We start from the raw sequence: 27,519 nt of genomic DNA, 5'->3' as shown, positions 1-27,519 counted from the left end.
TACAAATTGTCTTCACATTAGTGCAGTAGAATAAATAAATAGCTATGAGTGAAGGCATACAAAAGGAATAATTTTCTACAGTTACCCCAGTAATACTATAGTGTACACATTTTCTCTGGTGTTGGACTAGAGAAAACGCAATTCTTGATGATCCCTCGTGTTCATACAGTACATTTCATAATACAATGGAACCCCGAGTTTCGAATGTATCGACTATTGAACGCTTTAAGTTTCGACTGCTTTTTTCAAACCAATTTTGTCCTGACTATCGAACGTGCCGTGTCTTTCGAACCGCCGGGTACCGGACCTGTCCGCCTGCCTGCTCTGTCCACGTCCCCACGCAGGCATCATGAGCCAGTCTGGCTTTGCTGATGCTCTAGTGAACACTAACCTGCTCGCTCATTCAAACATTTCACTATTCATTGTGTTAGGTGCTTGTGCGGCTGTGAAATAAGCTACCATGGGCCCAAAGAAACTTGCTAGTAGTACCCCTGTGGTAAAGAAAGTGAGAAACAATAGTTGTGAAAAAAGAAATAATACAAAAATATGAGTGGTATGCGACTTGTTGAGCTTGCCAGGATGTACGGGAAAAACAAGTCAACCATCGCTTCTATCCTGGCAAAGAAAGAACAAATCAAGGAAGCTGATGTTGCAAAAGGTGTTATGCTAACCAAAAATAGACCACAGACAGTCGATCATGTTGAGAAGTTGTTGCTGGTGTGGATCAAGGATAAAGCTATGGTGGGTGATAGTATTTCTGAAACAATTATATTTGTGAAAAGGCAAGGCAGTTGCATGCTGATCTTGTAAAGAACCAGTGCTGACAGTGAATTTAAGGCTAGCAGAGGCTGGTTTGACAGATTTAAGAAGCGTAGTGGCATACACAATGTTATAAGGCATGGTGAGGCAGCCAGTTCAGACAAACGGGCTGCTAAAAAATTTGTGCATGAATTTAAAGGGTACGTAGACACTGAAAAATTAAAACCCCAATAAGTGTTCAGTTGTGTTGAAACAGGCCTGTTTTGGAAGAAAATACCTAAGAGGACCTACATTACTCAGGAGGAAAAGGCGCTTCCAGGACACAAGCCTATGAAAGACAGGCTAACTCATTTGTTCTGTGCTAATGCTAGTGGGGATTTTAAAGTGAAGCCTCTCCTGGTGTATTACTCAGAAAATCCCGGAGTGTTTAAGAAAAACAATGTCATTAAGAACAAGTTATGTGTCTTGTGGAAAGCAAATAATAAGGCATGGGTCAGGAGCAAATTTTCAAAGAGTGGGTCCATGATGTGTTTGGCCCCAGTGTGAAAAAATACCTCCTAGAAAATAATTTGCCACTCCATTGCCTCCTGTTACTGGACAGTGCTCCTGCACATCCTCCAAATTTGGTAGACCTACTGTCTAGGACTCTAGGGACTACAGTTTCATCACAGTGAAGTTCTTGCCTCCTAACACCACTCCTCCAGCCTGTGGACCAGTAGGTCATTTCTAACTTGAAAAAACTCTACACAAAAGCAGTGTTTGAAAAGTGCTTGGAAGTGACCTCAGACACTAAGTTGACCCTAAGAGAGTTCTGGAGGAATCACTTCGATATCTACATCTGCATAAGCCTTATAGGTAAGGCGTGGGAGGGAGTGACTTCCAGGACTTTGAACTCTGCTTGGAGACAATTGTGGCTACAATGTGTCATCCAAAGGGATTTTGAAGAGTTTGAGGCTGACCCTGACCCTGACCCTGACCCTGCTGACCCTCTGCCTGTTGTGGAAGGTATTGTGGCATTGGGCCGGAGGTGAGTGGCGAGGATGTGGAAGAGTTGGTGGAGGACCACAGGGAAGAGCTAAGTACTGAAGAGCTGGTAGAGCTTCATCTTGAACAGTATCAGACCACAGCTCAGGAACTTGCTTCAGAGTAGTTGGAAGAGGAAGTGGATGAGGTGCCTTCTTCAAAGCTTAAGGAGATTTGTGCCTAGTGGAATGATGTGCAAATGCTTGTGGAGAAGTACCATCCTGAGTAAGCTGAAACAAGCCATCTTTGCAACAAGTTCACTGACAGAACCATGTCCCATTTTATGGAAATCTTAAAGAGGCACCAGAAACAGAGGACTGTGGACAGTTATTTTGTGAGACAGGGGTCCAGTGACTCTCAAGCTGGTCCTAGTGGTATTAAAAGACAAAGAAGGGAAGTAACCCCAGAAAAGGACTTGTTACCTGAAGTCTTTATGGAAGGGGATTCCCCTTCCAAACACTAACCCTAACTCCCTCTCTCCTCGTCCCTGTCTTCCAGATGCCATCATCCATCTTCATTAAGGTTAGTAAAAATGTTATATGTTTATTTAAATTTTTATTAATGTATTACTAATTGTACTACTTTTGTATGTTTGTTGTGTGTATGTAAAACTATAATGTAATCTCTTTAAAATATATTTTTTTGTGAATATTTTTGAGTTTCTGGAACAGATTAATTGTATTTCCATTATTTCTTATGGGAAATATTGCTTTGGCTTTTGAACATTTCGACTGTAGAACTAGCTCCTGGAGTGTATTAAGTTCGAAACTTGAGGTTCCACTGTTTCCCATTTGTTTTAGTGCTTGCAGCTGCTAAATAAGCCACAATGGCCCCAAAGAGAGCTCCTAGAGCCAGGCCTTTGGTAAAGAAGGTGAGAAACACGATAAAATTCAATAAAGAACTCATAGCAAAGTATGAAAGTGGAGGAGGAAGAGAGAGGGGAGAATGTACCTTCTTCAGTGATTCAGTGAATCAGTGATATGTACGATACTAAAGCAGCACGAGTCAATAAAGGCTATAGCGCCAGCCAGCGATAAAGTGTAGCATTAACAGTGTAGCAAGTAAGTTAAACAATTAATCGATAGAAAAAGGACAGCACAAACCTAACTCCTCCAATGTTGTTGGAGTTCTATTGGGCTACTGACAACACCACTGCCTCCACCAATACTATGTACAGCTTATGCTCTCAGTGGCCCTTATACACCTAACAACAAAACACAACACAACTTGTGACATATGTAATGACATTTTTTATTCATTCTAGAGTATATGTCATGTTTCTATGTTATTAATATTGTTTATTATGCCATATTAGATGAATTGTGATAGATAAATAAGCCATAGAGTTAATTTTAGTGTCTTATTGAAGGACTATCTTGTCCTGTTTCCAAACACTTCCCTGCTGCTGCCAAAATTCCTACCATACGTAATGACATATTTTATTCATACACCAACAAGGGTCTTCAATAAAGGTAAGTGTGATTTTATTATTGTTTTATTCTTCATGTCTCATTGTTTTCTGTGTATATAAATCTATATTTCATATAAAAATTTTTTTTGTTAATGCTTTTGGTCTGAAACGAATTAATTGGATTTACATTATTTCTTATGGGGAAAATGGTTATGCAAATCATCAATTTCACCATTAGTCACACTCTCTGGAATGGATTAATTATGAAAAACGAGGGTCCACTATACAGTGGACCCCCGCATAACGATTACCTCCGAATGTGACCAATTATGTAAGTGTATTTATGTAAGTGCGTTTGTACGTGTATGTTTGGGGGTCTGAAATGGACTAATCTACTTCACAATATTTCTTATGGGAACAAATTCGGTCAGTACTGGCACCTGAACATACTACTTCTGGAGTGAAAAAATATCGTTAACCGGGGGTCCACTGTATATGACATTTAAAGCACCCCATAGCAGTTATTATTATTAATATGGCATCTTCAAGACTAGTGAGACACACTTAGGGATTTTAATGTGTACCTGCACACCAGCACAGTGTGTAAGTTTATTTAGGTACAGGTACGCATAAATATAATTATCAGAGTATACAGCCTCTCCTTACTTAACGATGGAGTTCCATTCCTACGACCGTGTTGGTAAACGAATTCGTCACTAAGTGAGGAGCATACTTTAATGGTAGTGGGTTTGTGTCAACTATCTTTGATATTGTTTTAATCTCATCTTTGCACCATTGATAACATTTCTGGTATATTTTTAAATGTTTATGCAGTAGTGTACTGTATATTGTAACAAACAGAATAGAGGAAATCAGCTCTAATATACATTATTTCGGTATGCATACTGGTTAGAGAGCCCATCATAAGTCCGAGTCATTGGTAAACGAGTATGTCGCTAAGTGAGGAGTGGCTGTATATAAAATACACAACTTTAAAACACTTGAAATTTTGCGACGTTTCCAGACATAATGGAGAGACATGGAGCTCGTGGAGGATGTAAATGGAGTGGTGCACGGTGACTATACATGTATTAGCGAGTCAGGTGGGGTGCGAGCCATGTAATGAGTTTTGATTATATGTACGTAATGTGAAATGTCCGTATTAGTGAAATGATGTAAAGCGGGACCCTACTGTACTGTATGTTTACAATGATGGTAAATTAGTAAGAATACCATAAATTGGTTTTAATAGTAACAAATTGTTAAGATTGGTTAACACTAGCGCAGTGATGATGACATTGAACTAATAATGTCGGCAGCAATTTTTTTAATTACTTCAATACCCATACAGTTTTAGTGCTTTGTAAATCATAAAACTCGAATCACTTTCTCAAAAAAATTAAATGACCTCAATCTTTCCTCTACCTATCATATTCTCTTTCATTGATTTCAGTATTTTCTCTCAAATGTTCATACATTCTTTCTTCTTTTTCATAACCTCATGCTCCCTATCAACCATCTATCTGGATCATGCAGAGTACAGCTGTAGCCTGAAACATCCTCTTAACACTACTGTAATATTGACTTTGATCCAGGCAACAAGAGCACTCCATTTTTTATGATACTAGAAAGCTTTTTCTTATTGAATTCTGCTAAGTGAAGAAATTAGTGGCTTCCTGTGTAATATCTTTTGCTTTGGTAGAAGTGTTCAGCAAGTAACTAAATAGGAATTTTCATTTAATTTATTAATGAAAGTAATTTGGGAGTTTGTTATTCATGAGAATCTTTTCTTTCAAGAAATTCACAAGAAGTTGCACACCAAGTCATAAATGCATCTACAACCATTTATGTTCAAGAGAGAATATGATCATCAAGATCATAAGCATAGAAAAGAAATGTGCTTTCAACAGAGACTTAAAAGCCTAATATGCTTTCAACAGAGACTTGAAAGCCTGATGCATTTTCAACAGAGACTTGAGAGTCTGATATGCTTTCAACAGAGACTTGAGAGCCTGATATGCTTTCAAAAGAGATTTGAAAGTCTTATATACTTTCAACTGAGACTTGAAAGCATGATATGTTTTCAGCTAAGACTTGAAAGCATGAAAAGATTACTGACATAAGACACTGGCAACCTGTTGAATAATCTAGGAGCCTCCAATGGTTGTAGCACTTTCTATTTCTTGTAACTCATCTCTTCTTAGTTTATTGCTATGGCCTCTTGTTCACCCTGTTGATGGTGCTGGGAATTTGTCTGTTCTTTTCCTCCTTTCAGTCAGTGACGGCATGTCTAATACCTTCAGCTTTTTAGTTTTGGTAGCCATTTTGCAGCACATTTTTTTATATACAGTACTTTTCAAATGCGAACAATGTATCATTGCTGCATATTCCCATTTTCTCTGAACCCATATTGTAAAAAATGTTTTCAGTATTTCCCCATTCATATATATATTAGCAAATTTAAAATTAGCCAGTTTCATACAGGACTCTGCTGTTTCATTTATGTTGGTCTTTTGCTGTCAGTCTTTTATCTGATGGCTTTAATATTATATTACACAATCTACCTACCACATTCTCCCTACCTCAGTGGGAGATGGCTGATGTGTTGAAAACAGTGTTCTTTGTGTGCCCTGCCTTCTTATTTTTCCCATTTGTATTACTTGGACTTTATCAACTTGAAGTTGTTAAATGCATTGTTTCATCCATGTATCGCTCCACTTGCTAAATGCAGTGCACATTCCCTCACTCCTCAGATAAAGAAGGATTTCATATATTATTGTTCACATTTATTTTTATTTTTTGGTCTTGTGTGTAGCAGTTTTATGAATAAAATGACTTCATTATCTCAAGAAAGCAATTTTTCAAGAAAATTTTGGATGCCCCTCTTGAACAATATAGAACACGTAATAATTGACCCAAAAAACAAGCGGTGGTGTTACTCTCCATTTATAGATTATGGCCATTAACAGTGTTGGTAATGGTCAATTTGTATTTTAAGACTGACTACAAATGTTCAAAATACATGTTGGCACAAGGAAAAGTTTTAGCATACCCAAACCCTTTGGTAAAAAAAAGTAGTTTGCCAACTTTAAAAAAATATTGTACTGTATTTTATATGTTCGCATTTTCTGAAAATTGTTTTAGTCTAAAAATGATTGATGGATGTTAAATGCCTTTTTTTGTAGATAATCACTATTGTAAAGTCTTGCTGTATGTTGTATATGCTAATACAGTATAAGTAGGAGTTTGTTATTTTATGGTTTGACTTGGCTTCTTTAGTATGCATATACAGTATTTAGTTAAAGTACTTGTGGATTGCCTGTGTTACTTTGGCAATTTTGCAATAATGTTTTTAAAATAGATTTTTACCATAATATAATACTGTAGTGTTTGTTTTACCATGGATTTAGTTTTAAATTGATTTGTTCTTTTCAGTGGTTTGCAGGAAATTACAGCTACCAAATAGCATTGAGTGATAGTGAAGCTGGGGTTGTTAATGTAATTTCATCAACTTCAGGGTTGTTTACCCTCATCCTTGCCTCAATCTTCCCATCATCTGTAATGGACAAGTTTACACTCTCCAAATTAGCTTCAGTTCTTTTGATGGTACTGGGTGTGGTGAGTAATGATGTTTTAATTACATGTACAACATTTGTAGTTTAGGTATTGAAATTGTAGTCAAGAACCATTAGTCAGATACCATTTTTCACTTCCCAGGCATCATTGTCTTCATATACAGGTGCTCCGACTTTACAGTATTTCAACTTTTGATGGTGCAAAAGCAGTTACTTTGGAGATGAAACTTATTTTTACCCAGCATGAAGGTGGTAAGTCTGTAACTTGTATTCATTTATTTACTTTTTAATACTGGTATTTATTTAGTTACAGGATGGAGGGAGAGGGTAAAGGAGGTTTTGTGTGAGGAGTTTGAACCTGCAGCAGGCATATATGAGTGTGTTGGATAGGAGTGAATGGAAACGAATGGTTTCTGGGACCCAGTGATCTGTTGGAATGTGAACAGGGTAATGTTTTGTGAAGGGATTTGGGGAAACCGGTTAGCCAGATTTGAGTCCTGGAGTTGGGAAGTACAGTGCCTGCACTTTAACCCTTTCAGGGTCCAAGGCCCAAATCTGGAGTCACGCACCAGTGTCCAAGAATTTTCAAAAAAAAAATTTGTTTTTTTTTCTTATGAAATCGTAGAGAATCTTTTTGTGAAGGTAATAAAACAAAAAGTACAAAATTTGGTGGAAAATTGACGAAATTATGCTCTCGCGAATTTTGATGTGTCAGCGATATTTACGAATCGGCGATTTTGCCGACTTTGACTCCCATTTTAGGCCAATTACATTATTCCAATCAACCAAATTCTTAGCTATTTCACTAGTATTACTTCTATTCTATCGATTGAGCACAAGAAATCATCAAGTCAACTGTTTCAACTACAAAATAAAGTGATCGGAAATTGTTAATTTGGCCAATTTAACACAAAGTTCAAAATATTCCAATTTCAAAATAGGGTCCAGAATGAACAATGTAGGCATTCCTGGCACTAAACTAACATTTCCTCTGTTCATTAGTTATGTTTTGAGGCTTTACAAATAAATTCCATTTTGATTTTTTATTCACATAATGAATTTTTATTCACGCCAAAAAATAGAAGATTTACTGTTATGCAATACTGTAATAATTGTATAAATATCATCACCATATTTGTGAATGTGTATTAGACCCACCAGCTGACGTGTATTAGACGTGTGAGGTCGTTTGTTTACTCTTGAATATCGGCAAAAATTTAACATTTCTGCTACTTTGAGCTCAGTTTCAAGCCATTTCCAGTGCTAAAACCAATCAAAATCATCTCTATTTCTGTAATATGTCTTCCATTCTATCAAATGAGACCAAGAAATCGCAAATACAACTATAAAAAACATACGAAAAAACACTGCATAGTTGCTGTTTTAATCGAAAAATCATGATTTCATTTTTTTTTTCTCATTATAGACAGTGTGCTGCAGGATCTGTTTTATGTGGTGCACACATACCACATAGATGTATTCTCTCATATCTAGGCCCAAATGTACCACTCACAGTTTATCAGAGTGAGCTGAGCTCATGGCGTAGATCTACGGTTTGGACCCTGAACGTAAAGCCGTAGATCTACGGGACGGACCCTGAAAGGGTTAAAAGGGTTTGGGATATTAGCTGTTTGGAGTGACTTCTAAACTGTTGCATCTGAGTGCCTCTGAAATGACAGTGATCATGTATGAATGATGGTGGCCCAAAAAGAAAAACGAAAGTTTCTCTTTCTAAATTTAGTAATATATACAGGAGAGGATGTTACTAGCCCCTTGCTCTCGGCATTTTAGTTGTCTCTTTCAACACGCATGGCTTACAGAGGAAGAATTCTGTTCCACTTCCCCATGGAGGTAAGAGGAAATAAACAAGAACAAGAACTAGAAAGAAAATAGAAGAAAACCCAGAGGGGTGTGTATATATACATGCTTGTACATGTATGTGCAGTGTGACCTAAGTGTAAGTAGAAGTAGCAAGACGTACCTGTAATCTTGCATATATATTAGTTATTATTACTTATTATATTATTATTAATATGTCTTTCAATTCTTTGTTTGCAGTTTGTCTTGACCATTTACTTGTTCATGTAAAGTCAACTACAGTACCCTAAACATAAACAATTTGGCACAAATTTTACCAAAGTCTTGCCATGTCAAAAATCATTATTTTTAGATATTACAGTGGACCCCCGGTTAACGATATTTTTTCACTCCAGAAGTATGTTCAGGTGCCAGTACTGACCGAATTTGTTCCCATAAGAAATATTGTGAAGTAGATTAGTCCATTTCAGACCCCCAAACATACACGTACAAATGCACTTACATAAATACACTTACATAATTGGTCGCATTCGGAGGTAATCGTTATGCGGGGGTCCACTGTACTCTTCTTATTTTTGGGCAAACTTCATTATTACATTTCAGACCACCACCTTAACTTACAATAAAAATAATTGAAATTGGACTATTATTAAAATTTTTGTAGTAGAATCTTGTTCCCCCTCCTAATATTTTTGGGCCATGGGGAACCACTGATAACTGACACCGCAGAAACTGAACCTGTGGATATGGGGGTTCTACTGAATTTCACTGTAAAAGTTTTTTTTTTTTTAGTTCATTGTACAGTCTCTCCTTACTTAACAACAGAGTTCTGTGTCTAAGACCACGTCAGTAAACGAATTCGTCACTAAGTGAGGAGCATACTACTATAATGGTAGTGGGTTTGTGTTAACCATCTTTGATATTGTTTTAATGTCACCTTTCCACCATTTGTAACATTTTTGGCATACAGTGGAACCTCAAATTTCGAACGTATCACTTATCGAATGTTTAAAAAATAGAATCCTTTTTTCGAACCAACTGTGTCTATTATCGAACGCACCCCTATTTTCGGACCGCCAGGTACCGGACCTGTCCGCCAGCCTGCTCTGTCCGCGTCCTCGCGCAGGCGCCGTGAGCCAGTCTGGGTTTGTTGATGCTTGAGTGAACACTAACCTGCGCTCTCATTCAAACATTTTACGATTATTTAATTGTGTTTAGTGCTTGTGGGACTGTGAAATAAGTTACCATGGGCCCAAAGAAACTTGCTAGTGGTACCCCTGTAGTAAAGAAAGTGAGAAACACCATAGATGTGAAGAAGGAAATACAGTGGACCCTTGCCTAACGATATTAATCCGTTCCTGAGAGCTTAACATTAGGCAAAATTATCGTTAGCCGAATTAATTTTACCCATAAGAAATAATGGAAATCAAATTAATCCGTTCCTGACACCCCAAAGTATGGAAAAAAAAAAAAATTTACCACATGAAATATTAATTTTAATACACACAAACTGAAGACATGCACAGTTACATGACACTTACCTTTATTGAAGATCTGGTGATGATTGATGGGATGGGAGGAGGGGAGACTGTGGATGGTGTTAATGTTTAGAAGGGGAATCCCCTTCCATTAGGACTTGAGGTGGCAAGTCCTTTTCCGGGGTTACTTCCCTTCTTCTTTTAATGCCAATAGGACCAGCTTGAGAGTCACTGGACCTCTGTCGCACAACATATCTGTCCATAGAGGCCTGTACCTCCCGTTCCTTTATGACGTTCCTAAAGTGTTTCACAACATTGTCAGTGTAATAGTCACCAGCACGGCTTGCAATAGCTGTGTGAGGGTGATTTTCATCAAAAAAGGTTTGCACTTTAAGCCACATTGCACACATTTCCTTAATCTTTGAAGTAGACAGCTTCTTCAATTTCTCTATCCCCTCCTCCGGAGCAGTTTCCTCAGGTCTGGCCTCTTGCTGTTGAAGATGATCCAGCAGCTCATCAGTGGTTAGTTCGTCATTTTCCTCCTCCACAACTCTTCCACATCCTCCCTACTAACCTCCAACCCCAAGGACTTCCTCAATGCCACAATGGATTCCTCAACTGGCATAGGATTCCCAGGGTTAGCCTCAAACCCTTCAAAATCCCTTTTGTCTACACATTCTGGCCACAGTTTCTTCCAAGCAGAGTTCAGGGTCCTCTTAGTCACTTCCTCCCAAGCCTTACCTATAATGTTTACACAATTGAGGATGCTAGAGTGATCTCTCCAAAACTCTCTTAGAGTCAGTTGAGGTTCTGAGGTCACTACAAAGCACCTTTCAAACATAGCTTTTGTGTACAGTTTCTTGAAGTTGGAAATTACCTGCTGGTCCATGGGCTGCAGGAGAGGAGTGGTATTAGGAGGCAAAAACTTGACCTTAATGAAGCTCATTTCCGCAGAAAGTCACTCTGCCATGTCTGAAGGATGACCAAGAGCTTTGTCTAATACCAGGAGACACTTAAGGTCTAATTTCTTTTCAATTAGGTAATTTTTCACATTGGGGGCAAATGCATGGTGTAACCAGTCATAGAAAAAGTCCCTAGTGACCCATGCCTTACTGTTTGCCCTCCACAGCACACACAAATTAGCCTTGAGGACATTGTTTTTCCTGAACACTCTGGAAGTTTCAGAGTGATACACCAATAAAGGCAATCACCACTATCATTAGCACACATCAACAGAGTAAGCCTATCTTTCATAGGCTTATGTCCTGGGAGTGGCATTTCCTCCTGAGTAATGTAGGTCCTGCTTGGCATTTTCTCCCAAAACAGGCCTGTTTCGTCACAATTAAACGCTTGTTCAGGTTTCAGTCCTTCACTGTCTATGTACTCCTTGAATTCCTGCACATATTTTTCAGCTGCTTTGTGGTCCGAACTGGCAGTCTCACCATGCCTTATCACACTATGTATGCCACTACGATTCTTAAATTTCTCAAACCAATCTTTGCTGGCCTTAAATTCACTCACATCACCACTAGTTGCAGGCATTTTTCTAATTAAATCCTCATGCAACTTCCTAGCCTTTTCACATATGATCGCTTGAGAGATGCTATCTCCTGCTATCTGTTTTTCATTTATCCACACCAATAACAGTCTCTAAACATCTTCTATCACTTGCGATCTCTGTTTCAAAAACTATGTTGCACCTTTGGCAAGAACAGCTTCCTTGATTGCCGTTTTCTTGGCCACAATAGTAGTGATGGTTGATTGGGGTTTTGTGTACAACCTGGCCAGCTCGGAGACATGCACTCCACTTTCATACTTAGCAATGATCTCTTTATTCATATCCATAGTAATTCTCACCCTTTTTCCTGTATGGTTGGCACTAGAAGCTTTCTTGGGGCCCATGGTGACTTATTTTGCAGGTGCAATCACTAAAAAGGCTGTGATAATATGAAATGTTCCGATTGTATGCTTGGAAGCGACTGTGGTGGCTGGCTTGTAAACACTGGCACCCACGGAACAAGTGAGGCGAGCTCAGGCCGCATGTGGACGTGTCTTGAACGAATCGCGTTGAACGAGTTTTTTAGTGCTAGCCAAGGCAAAATTTTTGCATTAAAATGTATCGCTAGGCGGATTTAACGTTATGCGATGCGTTCGTTAGGCGAGGGTCCACTGTAATACAGAGGTATGAGAGTGGTGTGAGACTTGCTGAGCTTGCCAGGATGTAAGGGAAAAACAAGTTGACCATCGGTTCTATCCTGGCAAAGAAAGAACAAATCAAAGAAGCTGATGTTGCGAAAGGTGTTAATATGCTAACCAAAAAAAGACCACAAATAGTTGAAGAGGTTGAGAAGTTGTTGCTGGTGTGGATCAAGGACAAAGAGATGGCAGGTGATAGTGTTTCAGAGATGATTATTTGCGAAAAGGCAACGAAGTTGCATGCCGATCTGGTACAGAAAACTCCTGGAACCAGTTCACTGAGAGAACCATGTCCCATTTTAGGGAAATGTTAAAGAGGCACCAGAAACAGAGGACTGTGGACAGTTGTTTTGTGAGACAGGGGTCCAGTGACTCTCAAACTGGTCCTAGTGGCATTAAAAGACAGAGAAGGGAAGTAACCCCAGAGAGGGCTTTACCTGAAGTCCTCATGGAGGGAGATTCTCCTACTTTTAGTTCATTCACGTCCATTTGTAAGAGTTTGTAAAACATTTACCTCAATATTTTTTTATTTTAATAATGATTACCTCACAATACAAATACTCTTACATTGTGTACAAGTTGTACAAGTTAGTTCAGAATAAACAAACAGCAACATACCATTTTTAGAGTGAATGAAGATAATAATAATAATAATAATAATAATAATATTATTATTATTAATAATAATAATAATAATAATAATAATAATAATAATAATATTATTGTTAATAATAATAATAATTGTTATTATTATTTATTATAAAAAGCACTAAACCCACAAGGGTCATGAATTGCTATACATAGAGTAAAGGCATACGAAAAGAATATTTTTCTACAGTTACCCCCCAGTGTTTGACTAGAGAAAACGTAATTCTTCCGACACTACCTACACAGCTGCCTTGTAAACAAATCTCATATTTACATCAGTTTTTATTCTGAGTGTATGTATCATGTTTATATGCGCTGTAATGGGTTTCCTATATAATTTTGAGGAAAATATCATAGATGGATTAATGAAAATGCCTATATTGATGTAAAATAAGACATTTAGTGTGCCCAAGAGTGATTATTATTACGTAGTATTGGCGTCATGAGTAGAGAGAGACTTAGTGATTTTAATGTGTACCTGCACACCAGCACAGTGTGTAAGTATAATTAAGTACAGGTACACATAAGTATAATTATCAGAGTACAGTGGACCCCCGCATACCGTTGGCCTTACATAACGTTAAATCCGCATACCGATACGTTTTATCGCTAAGATTTTGCCTCGCATACCGCTAAAAAACCCGCTCAACACTGCTCGTCCGAGACGCGTCTGATGTGCGGCCTTAGCCACCCTCACATGTTCCGCCAGTGGCATTGTTTACCAGCCAGCCTCCGCGGTAATATCCAAGCATACAATCGAAATATTTCGTATTATTACAGTGTTTTTGGTGATTTTATCTGCAAAATAAGTGACCATGGGCCCCAAGAAAGCTTCTAGTGCCAACCCTACAGGAATAAGGGTGAGAATTACTATAGAGATGAAGAAAGAGATCATTGATAAGTATGAAAGTGGAGTGCGTGTCTCCGAGCTGGCCAGGTTGTATAATAAACCCCAGTCAACCATCGCTACTATTGTGGGCAACAAAAAGGCAATCAAGGAAGCTGTTCTTGCCAAAGGTTCAACTGTGTTTTCGAAACAGAGATCGCAAGTGATGGAAGATGTTGAGAGACTCTTATTGGTGTGGATAAATGAAAAACAGATAGCAGGAGACAGCATCTCTCAAGTGATCATAAGTGAAAAGGCTAGGAAGTTGCATCAGGATTTAATTAAAAAAATGCCTGCAACTAGTGATGATGTGAGTGAATTTAAGGCCAGCAAAGGTTGGTTTGAGAGATTTAAGAAGCGTAGTGGCATACATAGTGTGATAAGGCATGGTGAGGCTGCCAGTTCGGACCACAAAGCAGCTGAAAAATATGTGCAGGAATTCAAGGAGTACATAGAAAGTGAAGGACTGAAACCTGAACAAGTGTTTAATTGTGATGAAACAGGCCTGTTTTGGAAGAAAATGCCAAGCAGGACCTACATTACTGAGGAGGAAAAGGCACTCCCAGGACATAAGCCTATGAAAGACAGGCTTACTCTGTTGATGTGTTCCAATGCTACTGGTGATTGCAAAGTGAAGCCTTTATTAGTGTATCACTCAGAAACTCCCAGAGCATTCAGACAAAAGAATATCCTCAAGGCTAATTTGTGTGTGCTGTGGAGGGCAAACAGTAAGGCATGGGTCACTAGGGACTTTTTCTATGACTGGTTACACCATGCATTTGCCCCCAATGTGACAGATTACCTAACTGAAAATAAATTAGACCTTAAGTGCCTCCTGGTGTTAGACAATGCCCCTGGTCATCCTACAGACGTGGCAGAGCGACTTTATGGAGACATGAAGTTCATTAAGGTGAAGTTTTTGCCTCCTAATACCACTCCTCTCCTGCAGCCCATGGACCAGCAGGTTATTGCAAACTTCAAAAAACTGTACACAAAAGCTCTGTTTGAAAGGTGCTTTGTAGTGACCTCAGAAACTCAACTGACTCTAAGAGAGTTTTGGAGAGATCACTTTAATATCCTCAATTGTGTAAACCTTATAGGTAAGGCTTGGGAGGGAGTGACTAAGAGGACCTTGAACTCTGCTTGGAAGAAACTGTGGCCAGAATGTGTAGACAAAAGGGATTTTGAAGGATTTGAGGCTAACCCTGAGAGGAGTATGCCAGTTGAGGAATCAATTGTGGCATTGGGAAAGTCCTTGGGGTTGGAGGTTAGTGGGGATGATGTGGAAGAGTTGGTGGAGGAGGACAATGAAGAACTAACCACTGATGAGCTGATAGATCAGCTTCAACAGCAAGAGGCCAGACCTGAGGAAACTGGTTCGGAGGAGGGGAGAGAGAAATTGAAGAAGTTGTCTACTACAAAGATTAAGGAAATCTGTGCAATGTGGCTGAAAGTGCAAACGGTTATGGATGAAAATCACCCTCACACTGCTATTGCAAGCCGTGCTGGTGACTATTACACTGACAATGTTGTGAAACACTTTAGGGAAGTCATAAAGGAATGAGAGGTACAGGCCACTATGGACAGATATGTTGTGCGACAGAAGTCCAGTGACTCTGAAGCTGGTCCTAGTGGCATTAAAAGAAGAAGGGAAGTAACCCCAGAAAAGGACTTGACACCTCAAGTCTTAATGGAAGGGGATTCCCCTTCTAAACATTAAGACTCTCTCCTCCTCCCATCCCATCAATCATCACCAGATCTGTTAGGTAAGACACATATGCAACAGTTAGGTATCTTTATTATGAAACGTTTCGCCTACACAGTAGGCTTCTTCAGTCAAGTACAGAAAAGTTGATAGAAGCAGAAGATACTTGAAGACGATGTAATCACTCCATCACCCTTAAAGTTTTGAGGTGGTCAGTCCCTCAGTCTGGAGAAGAGCATTGTTCCATAGTATGAAACAATATGGAGAAGAAGTGACAGGATGGAGCTTTTTATAGCGCCAAGAGGTGAGACGTAGGCCACTAGGAGAGGTAAGAACTCAGATGTTGTTGAGTTCTTACCTCTCCTAGTGGCCTACGTCTCACCTCTTGGCGCTATAAAAAGCTCCATCCTGTCACTTCTTCTCCATATTGTTTCATACTATGGAACAATGCTCTTCTCCAGAATGAGGGACTGACCACCTCAAAACTTTAAGGGTGATGGAGTGATTACATCGTCTTCAAGTATCTTCTGCTTCTATCAACTTTTCTGTACTTGACTGAAGAAGCCTACTGTGTAGGCGAAACGTTTCATAATAAAGATACCTAACTGTTGCATATGTGTCTTACCTAACAACCTGTCGGTATTTTATACCATTTTAATGTTCAATCACCAGATCTTCAATAAAGGTAAGTGTCATGTAATTGTGCATACCTTTTTCAGTTTGTGTGTATTAAAATTAATATTTCATGTGGTAAAAATATTTTTTTTTCATACTTTGGGGTGTCTTGCATGGATTAATTTGATTTCCATTATTTCTTATGGGGAAAATTCATCCGCATAACGATAATTTCGCATAACAATGAGCTCTCATGCACGGATTAATATCGTTATACGGGGGTCCACTGTACATATAAAATATGCAGTAACTTTAAAACACTTGAAATTTTGGAAAGTTTCCTGACATAATAGACGTGGTCACGGAAAATGTAAACAAACCGGGTGGGGGGGGGGCTGTATTTAAAAGACCGCTTGCCGTATAGCAAATTTTGGTCATAATTTGACATCGCTGTACATATTAGCGGAATGCCGTAAGGCGAAACGCCGTAAAGCGGGGCCTTACTGTATACAATGGACCCCCGGTTAACGATATTTTTTCACTCCAGAAGTATGTTCAGGTGCCAGTACTGACCGAATTTGTTCCCATAAGAAATATTGTGAAGTAGATTAGTCCATTTCAGACTCCCAAACATACACGTACAAACGCACTTACATAAATACACTTACATAATTGGTCGCATTCTGAGGTAATCGTTATGCGGGGGTCCACTGTATTGCTAAGTGAGGAGAGGCTGTATTTCAAAATTTTAGAAAGTATTCAACCTACAGGTGCTTCTTGACTTATAATATTTTGGCTTTACAATGGTGCAAAAACAATTTCCCAGCATGAAGGTGGCAAGTCTGTAACTTGTATTCATTTATTTTTTTCAATACTGGTATGTATTTAGTTACAGTAATTATTTGTTTATTTACTTATTCAGTGACAGTAGTCATTTATTTACTTATTAAGCATATCATATTCATAGTTGACTTAAGATATTTTCAACTTATGATGGGTTTGTTGGAATGTTACCACAGTGTAAGTCAAAGAGCACCTGTATTTCTGAAAATTTGAAATTAAAAAGTTTTGTTGGAAGTCATGACTTTGGGAGAATTTTGAGTGATAGTGTTGCAATGAGATTACTACAAATGTTTTTTAATATTAATTAATTGCTTTGTAGGTTTTAGTGAGTTTGGAAGATATCAGCCTTGAGAGTTCGTCTGTTCCTATTGGTGTGATATGGTCACTTGCTGGGGCTGTTCTGTATGCCTGTTACATGGTCTTCCTCAAACGTCGAGTACCAACCGAAGATCGTATGGATTTTACAATGTTCTTTGGTAAGTAAAATTCTTAGATATAGTGTTGATATTTTTGTTGAGGATTGTGTTAGGTTAGGCTTTTTTTTTTTCACAGCTACACTGACAAATTTCATTTGAAATTTTCCTAGTGTATCGTTGCTATTGAGTTATATGAAATGAATTTGTTATTGTCAGACCATTTTTTGAAATTATGATTTTTTCCATTATTTTTAAGTAGTATCTTCCTAACACACACACATATAGTAGGCATCATATATAGGCATGCACATAAAATCACAGAAAATGCAAATGCTCTAAGTTATTGATTTCAATAAAAATGTTGAAATATGTATTAGTCACTCACTTAACCTAGTATTTCATATGGTTACCCTAACTCTTTATTCACTCCTGATGTCTCCTAGGCACCGATAAGGCTAAAATACAGAGGATCAGTTATGGAGGATAGAAGAATCAGTTACGAAGGATAGAAGAATCAATACCTATTCCCAATACATATATTATTTTAGTTGCATTGATTTTAAAATTGTTGTAAGTCGGTACAAATTTTCCTGCTTATATGAGTGTGTTAGATAGGAGTGAGTGAGGGCAAGTGGTTTTTATGACTTGGCATGCAGTTTGATAGCCAGGTTTGAGCCCTGGAGGTGGGAAGTATGGTGCCTACACTTCTAAGGAAGGGTGGAGATGTTGCAGTTCAGAGTATTATCTGAGCTGTAATATCAGCACACTTGTGGGAAGATAGTGATTGAATAAATGGCAGTGAAAGTGTTCCTTCATTTTCACTTCCCTACCTTGATGGGAGATGGCTTGTGTGTTAAAAGAAAAAAAAGTCACTATAACTATAATGTGATACGTTCCCATTTGTGCATCATTGCAAACTTGCCTTTCCAGGAAATAAATTTTCCTGCATTTTTCTTCTGTTCTTTGAGGTCCTTCAATCTTCATAGATCAACCTGCTAATACATTTACTCCCGAGGTACTTCAGTTGTCATACATCAATCTTATATAACATCTACTGCTTAACTCTAAATACTTTACTTCTAACAATCCATAAATCCCCACATTGATACTTTATTTTTTTATAACATGCTGGTCATCTCCCACCAAGGCAGGGTAACCTCTCCCCCCCCCCCAAAAAAAAAAAAAAACTTTCACCATCATTCACACTATCACTGTCTTTGCAGAGGCGTGCATTTATGACAGTTTAGATGTCACCCTAAACATCAAATATCCCAAACTCCTCCTAAAAGTGTACTTCTTACCTTCAGGACTCAAGTCTAGCTAACTGGTTTACCTGAATCTCTTCTTTATTGGCTCTAAACCTTTTGTACACACACAAACACTTTCAAATTTCTCTGCCAGCTTCTGCAGTTTTTTTTCAGTTTCATAACAACAGAGTCATCTGCAAAAAGAAATTGAAACAACTTGGGCTGGAAGTTATATTTATTATCTTTAGGACCACATTCCTTCCCAGAATATTAGCATTCCCTCTTCTTACAATTCCATTTATAAATACAGTAGTCCCCCCAAATTTGTGGGGGTTATGTTCCAAGACCATCCACGAATTTGAAAAAATCATGAATTCTGGACGCGGTTAAAAAAAATGCCTATAAACGCCTAGTTTTATAGTTTAAACCCTAAATATGCCCCCAAAACACTTTAATTTCAAACTGAGCTTCATACATCACCCTTAAAAAAAAAAAGAAAGTACAGTGGACCCCCGCATAACGATATTAATCCGTTCATGAGAGCTCATTGTTATGCGAAATTATCGTTATGCGAATGAATTTTCCCCATAAGAAATAATGGAAATCAAATTAATCCGTGCAAGACACCCCAAAGTATGAAAAAAAAAATTTTTACCACATGAAATATTAATTTTAATACACACAAACTGAAAAAGGCATGCACAGTTACATGACACTTACCTTTATTGAAGATCTGGTGATGATTGATGGGATGGGAGGAGGAGAGAGTCTTAGTGTTTAGAAGGGGAATCCCCTTCCATTAAGACTTGAGGTGTCAAGTCCTTTTCTGGGGTTACTTCCCTTCTTCTTATAATGCCACTAGGACCAGCTTCAGAGTCACTGGACTTCTGTCACACAACATATCTGTCCATAGTGGCCTGTACCTCTCGTTCCTTTATGACTTCCCTAAAGTGTTTCACAACATTGTCAGTGTAATAGTCACCAGCACGGCTTGCAATAGCTGTGTGAGGGTGATTTTCATCCACAAAGGTTTGCACTTTCAGCCACATTGCACAGATTTCCTTAATCTTTGTAGTAGGCAACTTCTTCAATTTCTCTCTCCCCTCCTCCGAACCAGTTTCCTCAGGTCTGGCCTCTTGCTGTTGAAGTTGATCTATCAGCTCATCAGTGGTTAGTTCTTCATTGTCCTCCTCCACCAACTCTTCCACATCATCCCCACTAACCTCCAACCCCAAGGACTTCTCCAATGCCACAATTGATTCCTCAGCTGGCATAGGATTCCTAGGGTTAGCCTCAAACCCTTCAAAATCCCTTTGGTCTACACACACATTCTGGCCACAGTTTCTTCCAAGCAGAGTTCAAGGTCCTCTTAGTCACTCCCTCCCAAGCCTTACCTATAAGGTTTACACAATTGAGGATATTAAAGTGCTCTCTCCAAAACTCTCTTAGAGTCAGTTGAGTTTCTGAGGTCACTACAAAGCACCTTTCAAACAGAGCTTTTGTGTACAGTTTTTTGAAGTTTGCAATAACCTGCTGGTCCATGGGCTGCAGGAGAGGAGTGGTATTAGGAGGCAAAAACTTCACCTTAATGAAGCTCATTTCCGCAGAAAGTCACTCTGCCACGTCTGTAGGATGACCAGGGGCATTGTCTAACACCAGGAGGCACTTAAGGTCTAATTTCTTTTCAGTTAGGTAATCTGTCACATTGGGGGCAAATGCATGGTGTAACCAGTCATAGAAAAAGTCCCTAGTGACCCATGCCTTACTGTTTGCCCTCCACAGCACACACAAATTAGCCTTGAGGATATTCTTTTGCCTGAACGCTCTGGGAGTTTCTGAGTGATACACTAATAAAGGCTTCACTTTGCAATCACCAGTAGCATTGGAACACATCAACAGAGTAAGCCTGTCTTTCATAGCCTTATGTCCTGGGAGTGCCTTTTCCTCCTGAGTAATGTAGGTCCTGCTTGGCATTTTCTTCCAAAACAGGCCTGTTTCATCACAATTAAACACTTGTTCAGGTTTCAGTCCTTCACTGTCTATGTACTCCTTGAATTCCTGCACATATTTTTCAGCTGCTTTGTGGTCCGAACTGGCAGCCTCATCATGCCTTATCACACTATGTATGCCACTATGCTTCTTAAATCTCTCAAACCAACCTTTGCTGGCCTTAAATTCACTCACATCATCACTAGTTGCAGGCATTTTTTTAATTAAATCCTGATGCAACTTCCTAGCCTTTTCACTTATGATCACTTGAGAGATGCTATCTCCTGCTATCTGTTTTTCATTTATAGACACCAATAAGAGTCTCTCAGCATCTTCCATCATTTGCGATCTCTGTTTCGAAAACACAGTTGAACCTTTGGCAAGAACAGCTTCCTTGATTGCCTTTTTGTTGCCCACAATAGTAGCGATGGTTGATTGGGGTTTATTATACAACCTGGCCAGCTCGGAGACACGCACTCCACTTTCATACTTGTCAATGATCTCTTTCTTCATCTCTATAGTAATTCTCACCCTTATGCCTGTAGGGTTGGCACTAGAAGCTTTCTTGGGGCCCATGGTCACTTATTTTGCAGATAAAATCACCAAAAACACTGTAATAATACGAAATGTTCCGATTGTATGCTTGGATGTTACCGCGGAGGCTGGCTGGTAAACAATGGCACGGGCGGAACATGTGAGGCTGGCTAAGGCCGCACATTAGACGCGTCTTGGACGAACAGCGTTGAGCGGGTTTTTTAGCGGTATGCGAGGCAAAATCTTAGCGATAAAATGTATCGGTATGCGGATTTAACGTTATGTAAGGCCAACGGTATGCGGGGGTCCACTGTAAAGATAAACCCATATACAGTACTGTATTGCTATGTCTCCCAAAGTGCTAGAAAGTAAAATACTGATGTTACCCCCATGTGTACTACTGTAATTCGTGCAACCCCGTTTTTTTTTATATACACCTACCATCCGACTTACGACCGAATTCGGTTCCGAGAAACCGGTCGTAAGTCGAAATGGTCGTAAGTCGAACTTTACTACTGAATATCAACAAAACATTTTTGTAATGACTTTATTTTATTGTTTTATTTTGGTATTTCATGTTTTACTTTACTTTTTATGTTGTTAGTATTGTATTTTATACTGTAAGGTTTAGAATAAACACTGTGTACAACACAAATAGTTGTTTATTTCCCAGAAATTTGGCATAAAAAACACGGTCGTAAGTCGAGTGGTCGTAAGTCGAGCAGGTCGTAAGTCGGATGGTAGGTGTACTTACAGTAAATATATGGTAATAATTTAATTTAGTAAAAGTAAAGTTAAATTTTTTGAATTTACGTTAATATTTATGTTACAAAAATTATTAAATTATATTTTTTCTTAATATTTAGCATTAAAATGCACAAAAAAATATGTATTGCCATGAAAAAAGCCCCCAAAAATTCCACATATTTGCAGGGATTTCCATGAACAGTTATTAGTTAGGTTCTAAGGAAAAATCCACTAATTACTGAAGCTGTGAATATGCGGGGGTCCACTGTACGTTAAACAGGCATGGAAACATCACAAAATATGTTTTTAATACACCGGCCATTTCTCACTGAGGGAGGGTGACTCGAAAAAGAAGAAACGCTTTCACAAGTACTACAGTTCAAATTCCCTCCAAGCTGCAAATATTCCCACCTCCTCCTTCAGAGTGCAGGCACTGTACTTCCCACTTCCAGAACTCAAGTATAGCTAACCAATTTTCCTGAATCCCTGTACAAAATGTTACCTTGCTCATGCTCCAGCAGCTCGTTAAATCCCAAAAACTGTTTATTTGTTTGTAATGTAGAGGGAGTGTCTTGAATGATAGAATTGTTTCCATGCTGATCTTCATAGACCTGCATGACAAGATACACTGTAGATAAACTGTGATTATTTATACTGAAATGTATTAACACCATCATTTTTTGTTTTTTAATTTTTAATATGAACATTTCTTTCAGGGTTTGTTGGTTTATTCAATGCCCTCATCTTGTGGCCTGGATTTCCCCTGATGGATATTTTGGGATGGGAAACATTTCAGTTGCCAAATCTTAAGCAGCTTGTCTACATGTCTATCAATGGATTAGTAGGCACTGTATTGTCTGAGCTCCTGTGGCTTTGGTTAGTAGTATATAATATACAGTTTGTTTTTAGCATTTTGTAATTACTGTATTATTTTTAGAAATAATATACAGTGGTACCTTGAGTTACGAACTTAATTCGTTCCAGAATGCTGTTCGAGTGCCGATACCGAACAAATTTGTTCCCATAAGGAATAATGTAAATTAGATTAATCTATTTCAGACCCACAAAAATACACTTACAAAAGCACTTACAAAAATACACTTACATAATTGTTCGAGTTGGGAGCTGTTTGAAACTCGAGGTACCACTGCATTTAACCCTTTGACTGTTGCAAGCCCATTTCTGAAACTGTCATTCTATGTTGCAAAATTTTTAGAAAAAAAAAATTATTTTTTCTTGTGAAATGATGGAGAATCTTTTCTCGATGCTAATGACGCCAAAAGTATGAAATTTGATTGAAAACTTACGGAATTACGCTCCCACGAAGTTAGCGATCTCGATGATATATACACATCGGCGAATTTGCCGACTTTGTTCCCTATTTTCAGCCAATTTTCTTGCTTCAGTAGACCAAACTCACAGCTATTTCTTTAGAACTCCATTCTTCCTGTCAAATGAGTACAAGAAACCACCCATTTACCGATTTCAACTACCCAATAAAGTGGTCAGAAATTGGCAATACGGCCATTTCACGCAAATTAAAAAAGATGCCAGTTTCAAAATAGGGTCCAGAACAATTAATGCAGACATTCTTGGCACTAAAATAACATATCCTCTGTTCATTAGTCATGCCTCCAGGCCCCACTTATATTACTCTTGCTTTCTATTTTGATTTTTTATTCACACAAAAAAATAGAGGATTTACTGTTATGCAGACTACTGCTTTATTTTAAAAATGGTATAAATAATATCAGTGCACTAGTGAAAGAATATTAGACTCCCCAGTTGACATGTATTGGACGTGTGGTGTGATTTGCTTACTCTTGAACATTGGTAAAAATCAAACATTTCTGCTACTTTGAGCTCAATTTCAAGGTTGTTTTCATCGTGAAACTAATCAAAATCATCTCTATGTCTGTAATATGTTTTCCATTCTATCAAATGAAACTAAGAAAACGAGAATACAACCATAAATACTATATGAAAAATACACCCCAAAGTCGGCATTTTAATCCAAAAACACGGTCAGTTTTTTTTTTTCATTATGCACTGCGTGCTGCAGGAATTTCTTTATACAGTGCACACTGACCACACAGACCCATTCTCTCACATGTTGGCCTACCAGCTTTCTCCTGCTTGATTTGAAGCCACTAGAATGATTGAGTATATATACGTCTGAAACGTTGGCTCGTAAGACGTATATGTATATACGGTCAAAACAGTCAAAGGGTTAACAAAGAATAGCTTCAGTTGTATTCTCCATTCATTTTGGAATAGACATCTAGAGAATAGGTGATGGTGAAAGTATTTCCTTCATTGATCCATCTTATTTTGGTGAGAAAAGATCAGTACGATTAAAAATAATTGTTAGGGTTCATGTCAAATGGGATTTTGGTCCAATGAAAAACAAAATTCACAGGTGATTGCAAAATTCAGGTAAGCTTGGTAAAGTATTGGTATTCATAACGAAAGGATTTCTTAAATGGTTAAAGTGGTAGTGTTTCCAGGGTGACAGAGGTGACTAACATAAGCTTTGATCTCTGATTAAAAGTATGGTGATAGTTTATCACATGAATGGTACAAGAAAGTTTTGCATCTGCCACCTTGCTTAGAATACAAGTAAACATGACAAGATCCTTTAGAAGACGGGTATATTTTTTTGCTATTCATTGTTTTTCATCATAATATTTAGATTTCAGAGTAACTTATGCTATTACTTTGCAGGGGGTGTTTTTTGACTTCATCCTTGATGGCTACTCTCTCCCTGAGTTTGACTATTCCCCTTACAATGTTTGTGGACATCTGGCTCAAAGGCGTTAAGTACTCGCTGCTCATTTATGTAGGTTCAGTACCCATGATGGTATCCTTTATTGCAGTAACACTTCTCACACATTATGAAAATTGGGACCCACTGATGGATGGAATGAAATGCCTTCATAGAAAGTGTTGGAGAAGAAGCCATATGTATAGGTAAATATCCCTGTGCAGTTTTAGCTATTAATGGTTTTTGCATGTTGCGTGTTTGAATTGAAATAGATGAATGGGATACAATATAATTACTGTATTTTCCGGCATATAAGGTACACTTTTTTTTGTCTCCTGCGAAAGGTCTTGGAAAATCAGCCTGTGTCTTATGTGCTCAAGGGTAGGCTTTGGGTTATGCTTGAGCAGTTTGCTAACATTACGTTACAATTGCTTGGAAACTTCGTCTTATATATCTCGTGTGATTGTGTGCTTTATGTGCCAAAAGTACGGTGTAACACTAGCCAACAATATTGAAGTTTTTATTCAGTTCAGAAAACAAATTGTCTGTTTTAAGCTAGCTTTGATGTGCTGATCATGAGTCTTAGTTTGTTTAGTTTCCATCACATAAGATTTTTTGAAGTCTTATGATCAATATTTTGGCTATTTTAGGTTGAAGAACCATGTGAAATATGTTAACTAACATTCTTGTGTATAATGTTATGCATAGATATTAAGTGTGGTTCATATACTAACAAAAGCTAATCTTTCTCAGTGCCATACAGTCATACAAACATATTTACATCACAGTTTTCTGGCTTTTTTACTTGTGTTCAGTATGGCTTTCCTGCACCAGTGTCCAGCAACAGTTGACCATCAAACTGATCGTTAGGTTTCCCTGATGTCTCTTCTCCATGATGATTATGTCTTGGTGAAATCATTCAGTGTGGGGTTTTATTTCACAGAAACTGTATGTGTTGGAGCAAAACTAAGTTCAGATTTCAATTCAGCATATCAAGATTAGTTAGAAGTGCATATTTTTAAACATATACTGAAACTTTTGTTGGCCATTGTAATCAGGTTATGGATGTTGGGATGGAATTTTACAGACAACGAGTCCTTGGATGTTTATTTGTTTAATATATTGGTTACATGATAGCAAAAGGGGTTTGGGATATTGGCTGTTTTGAGTGACATCTGAACTGTCATATCTGGGTGCCTCAGCAAAGACAGTGATTATGTGTGAATGATGGTGAAAGTGTTGAATAATGGTGAAAGTGTCTCTTTCTTTTTTGAGTCACCCTGCCTCAGTGTGAGACAGCTGACATGTTGAAAAAAAAAAATGTGGGTTACAAATACAGCAGACTTCTTCATCCAAAAGGTTGGCACTAAGGGAATTTCCGATGAAATGAATTGAATAATGATTGTTGCTTAGAACATGTGTAGAATAGGTCCTCAAATCATCCATTACTCTTAACTATAACATAATGTATGTAGAAAAATCTAAGACAAGGTGTCTGACTAACTGGTGGCTTGTAAGGAACCAGGTCAAGTGAATTGCACATAAGTTTACTGCAGCACCAGAAATCTGATGGGACTATAGAGAAAATATGTAAGCAGGTGGGGATATAGTTTTGGAGTGGTTGGTGCAATTATTTAATAAATGTATGGAAGAGGGTAAGGTACCTAGGGATTGGCAGAGAGCATGCATAGTTCCTTTGTATAAAGGCAAAGGGGATAAAAGAGAGTGCAAAAATTATAGGGGGATAAGTCTGTTGAGTGTACCTGGTAAAGTGTATGGTAGAGTTATAATTGAAAGAATTAAGAGTAAGACGGAGAATAGGATAGCAGATGAACAAGGAGGCTTTAGGAAAGGTAGGGGGTGTGTGGACCAGGTGTTTACAGTGAAACATATAAGTGAACAGTATTTAGATAAGGCTAAAGAGGTCTTTGTGGCATTTATGGATTTGGAAAAGGCGTATGACAGGGTGGATAGGGGGGCAATGTGGCAGATGTTGCAAGTGTATGGTGTAGGAGGTAGGTTACTGAAAGCAGTGAAGAGTTTTTACGAGGATAGCGAGGCTCAAGTTAGAGTATGTAGGAAAGAGGGAAATTTTTTCCCAGTAAAAGTAGGCCTTAGACAAGGATGTGTGATGTCACCGTGGTTGTTTAATATATTTATAGATGGGGTTGTAAGAGAAGTAAATGCGAGGGTCTTGGCAAGAGGCGTGGAGTTAAAAGATAAAGAATCACACACAAAGTGGGAGTTGTCACAGCTGCTCTTTGCTGATGATACTGTGCTCTTGGGAGATTCTGAAGAGAAGTTGCAGAGATTGGTGGATGAATTTGGTAGGGTGTGCAAAAGAAGAAAATTAAAGGTGAATACAGGAAAGAGTAAGGTTATGAGGATAACAAAAAGATTAGGTGATGAAAGATTGAATATCAGATTGGAGGGAGAGAGTATGGAGGAGGTGAACGTATTCAGATATTTGGGAGTGGACGTGTCAGCGGATGGGTCTATGAAAGATGAGGTGAATCATAGAATTGATGAGGGAAAAAGAGTGAGTGGTGCACTTAGGAGTCTGTGGAGACAAAGAACTTTGTCCTTGGAGGCAAAGAGGGGAATGTATGAGAGTATAGTTTTACCAACGCTCTTATATGGGTGTGAAGCGTGGGTGATGAATGTTGCAGCGAGGAGAAGGCTGGAGGCAGTGGAGATGTCATGTCTGAGGGCAATGTGTGGTGTGAATATAATGCAGAGAATTCGTAGTTTGGAAGTTAGGAGGAGGTGCGGGATTACCAAAACTGTTGTCCAGATGGCTGAGGAAGGGTTGTTGAGGTGGTTCGGACATGTAGAGAGAATGGAGCGAAACAGAATGACTTCAAG

General features: G+C 38.4%; 1 protein-coding gene across 4 annotated transcripts in view; it reads left to right on the top strand.

Annotated features, from left to right (window-relative positions):
• The window catches only part of LOC128686523 (solute carrier family 35 member F5), a 111,943-nt gene that overhangs the window by 67,178 nt on the left and 17,246 nt on the right, over positions 1–27,519 (top strand). For all 4 annotated transcript variants that reach the window (XM_070091214.1, XM_070091215.1, XM_070091213.1 and 1 more), the window contains 4 exons: positions 6,629–6,811; positions 17,277–17,433; positions 22,607–22,766; positions 24,615–24,860. In XM_070091214.1, the coding sequence (XP_069947315.1) occupies positions 6,629–6,811; positions 17,277–17,433; positions 22,607–22,766; positions 24,615–24,860 (746 nt within the window). The remainder of the gene's footprint in view (positions 1–6,628; positions 6,812–17,276; positions 17,434–22,606; positions 22,767–24,614; positions 24,861–27,519) is intronic.

Source organism: Cherax quadricarinatus, chromosome 34 (assembly GCF_038502225.1).
Source record: "Cherax quadricarinatus isolate ZL_2023a chromosome 34, ASM3850222v1, whole genome shotgun sequence".
NCBI lineage: Eukaryota > Metazoa > Arthropoda > Malacostraca > Decapoda > Parastacidae > Cherax > Cherax quadricarinatus.
Note: the sequence above shows the minus strand (reverse complement) of the source record. Positions and strands in the feature narration are given on the sequence as shown.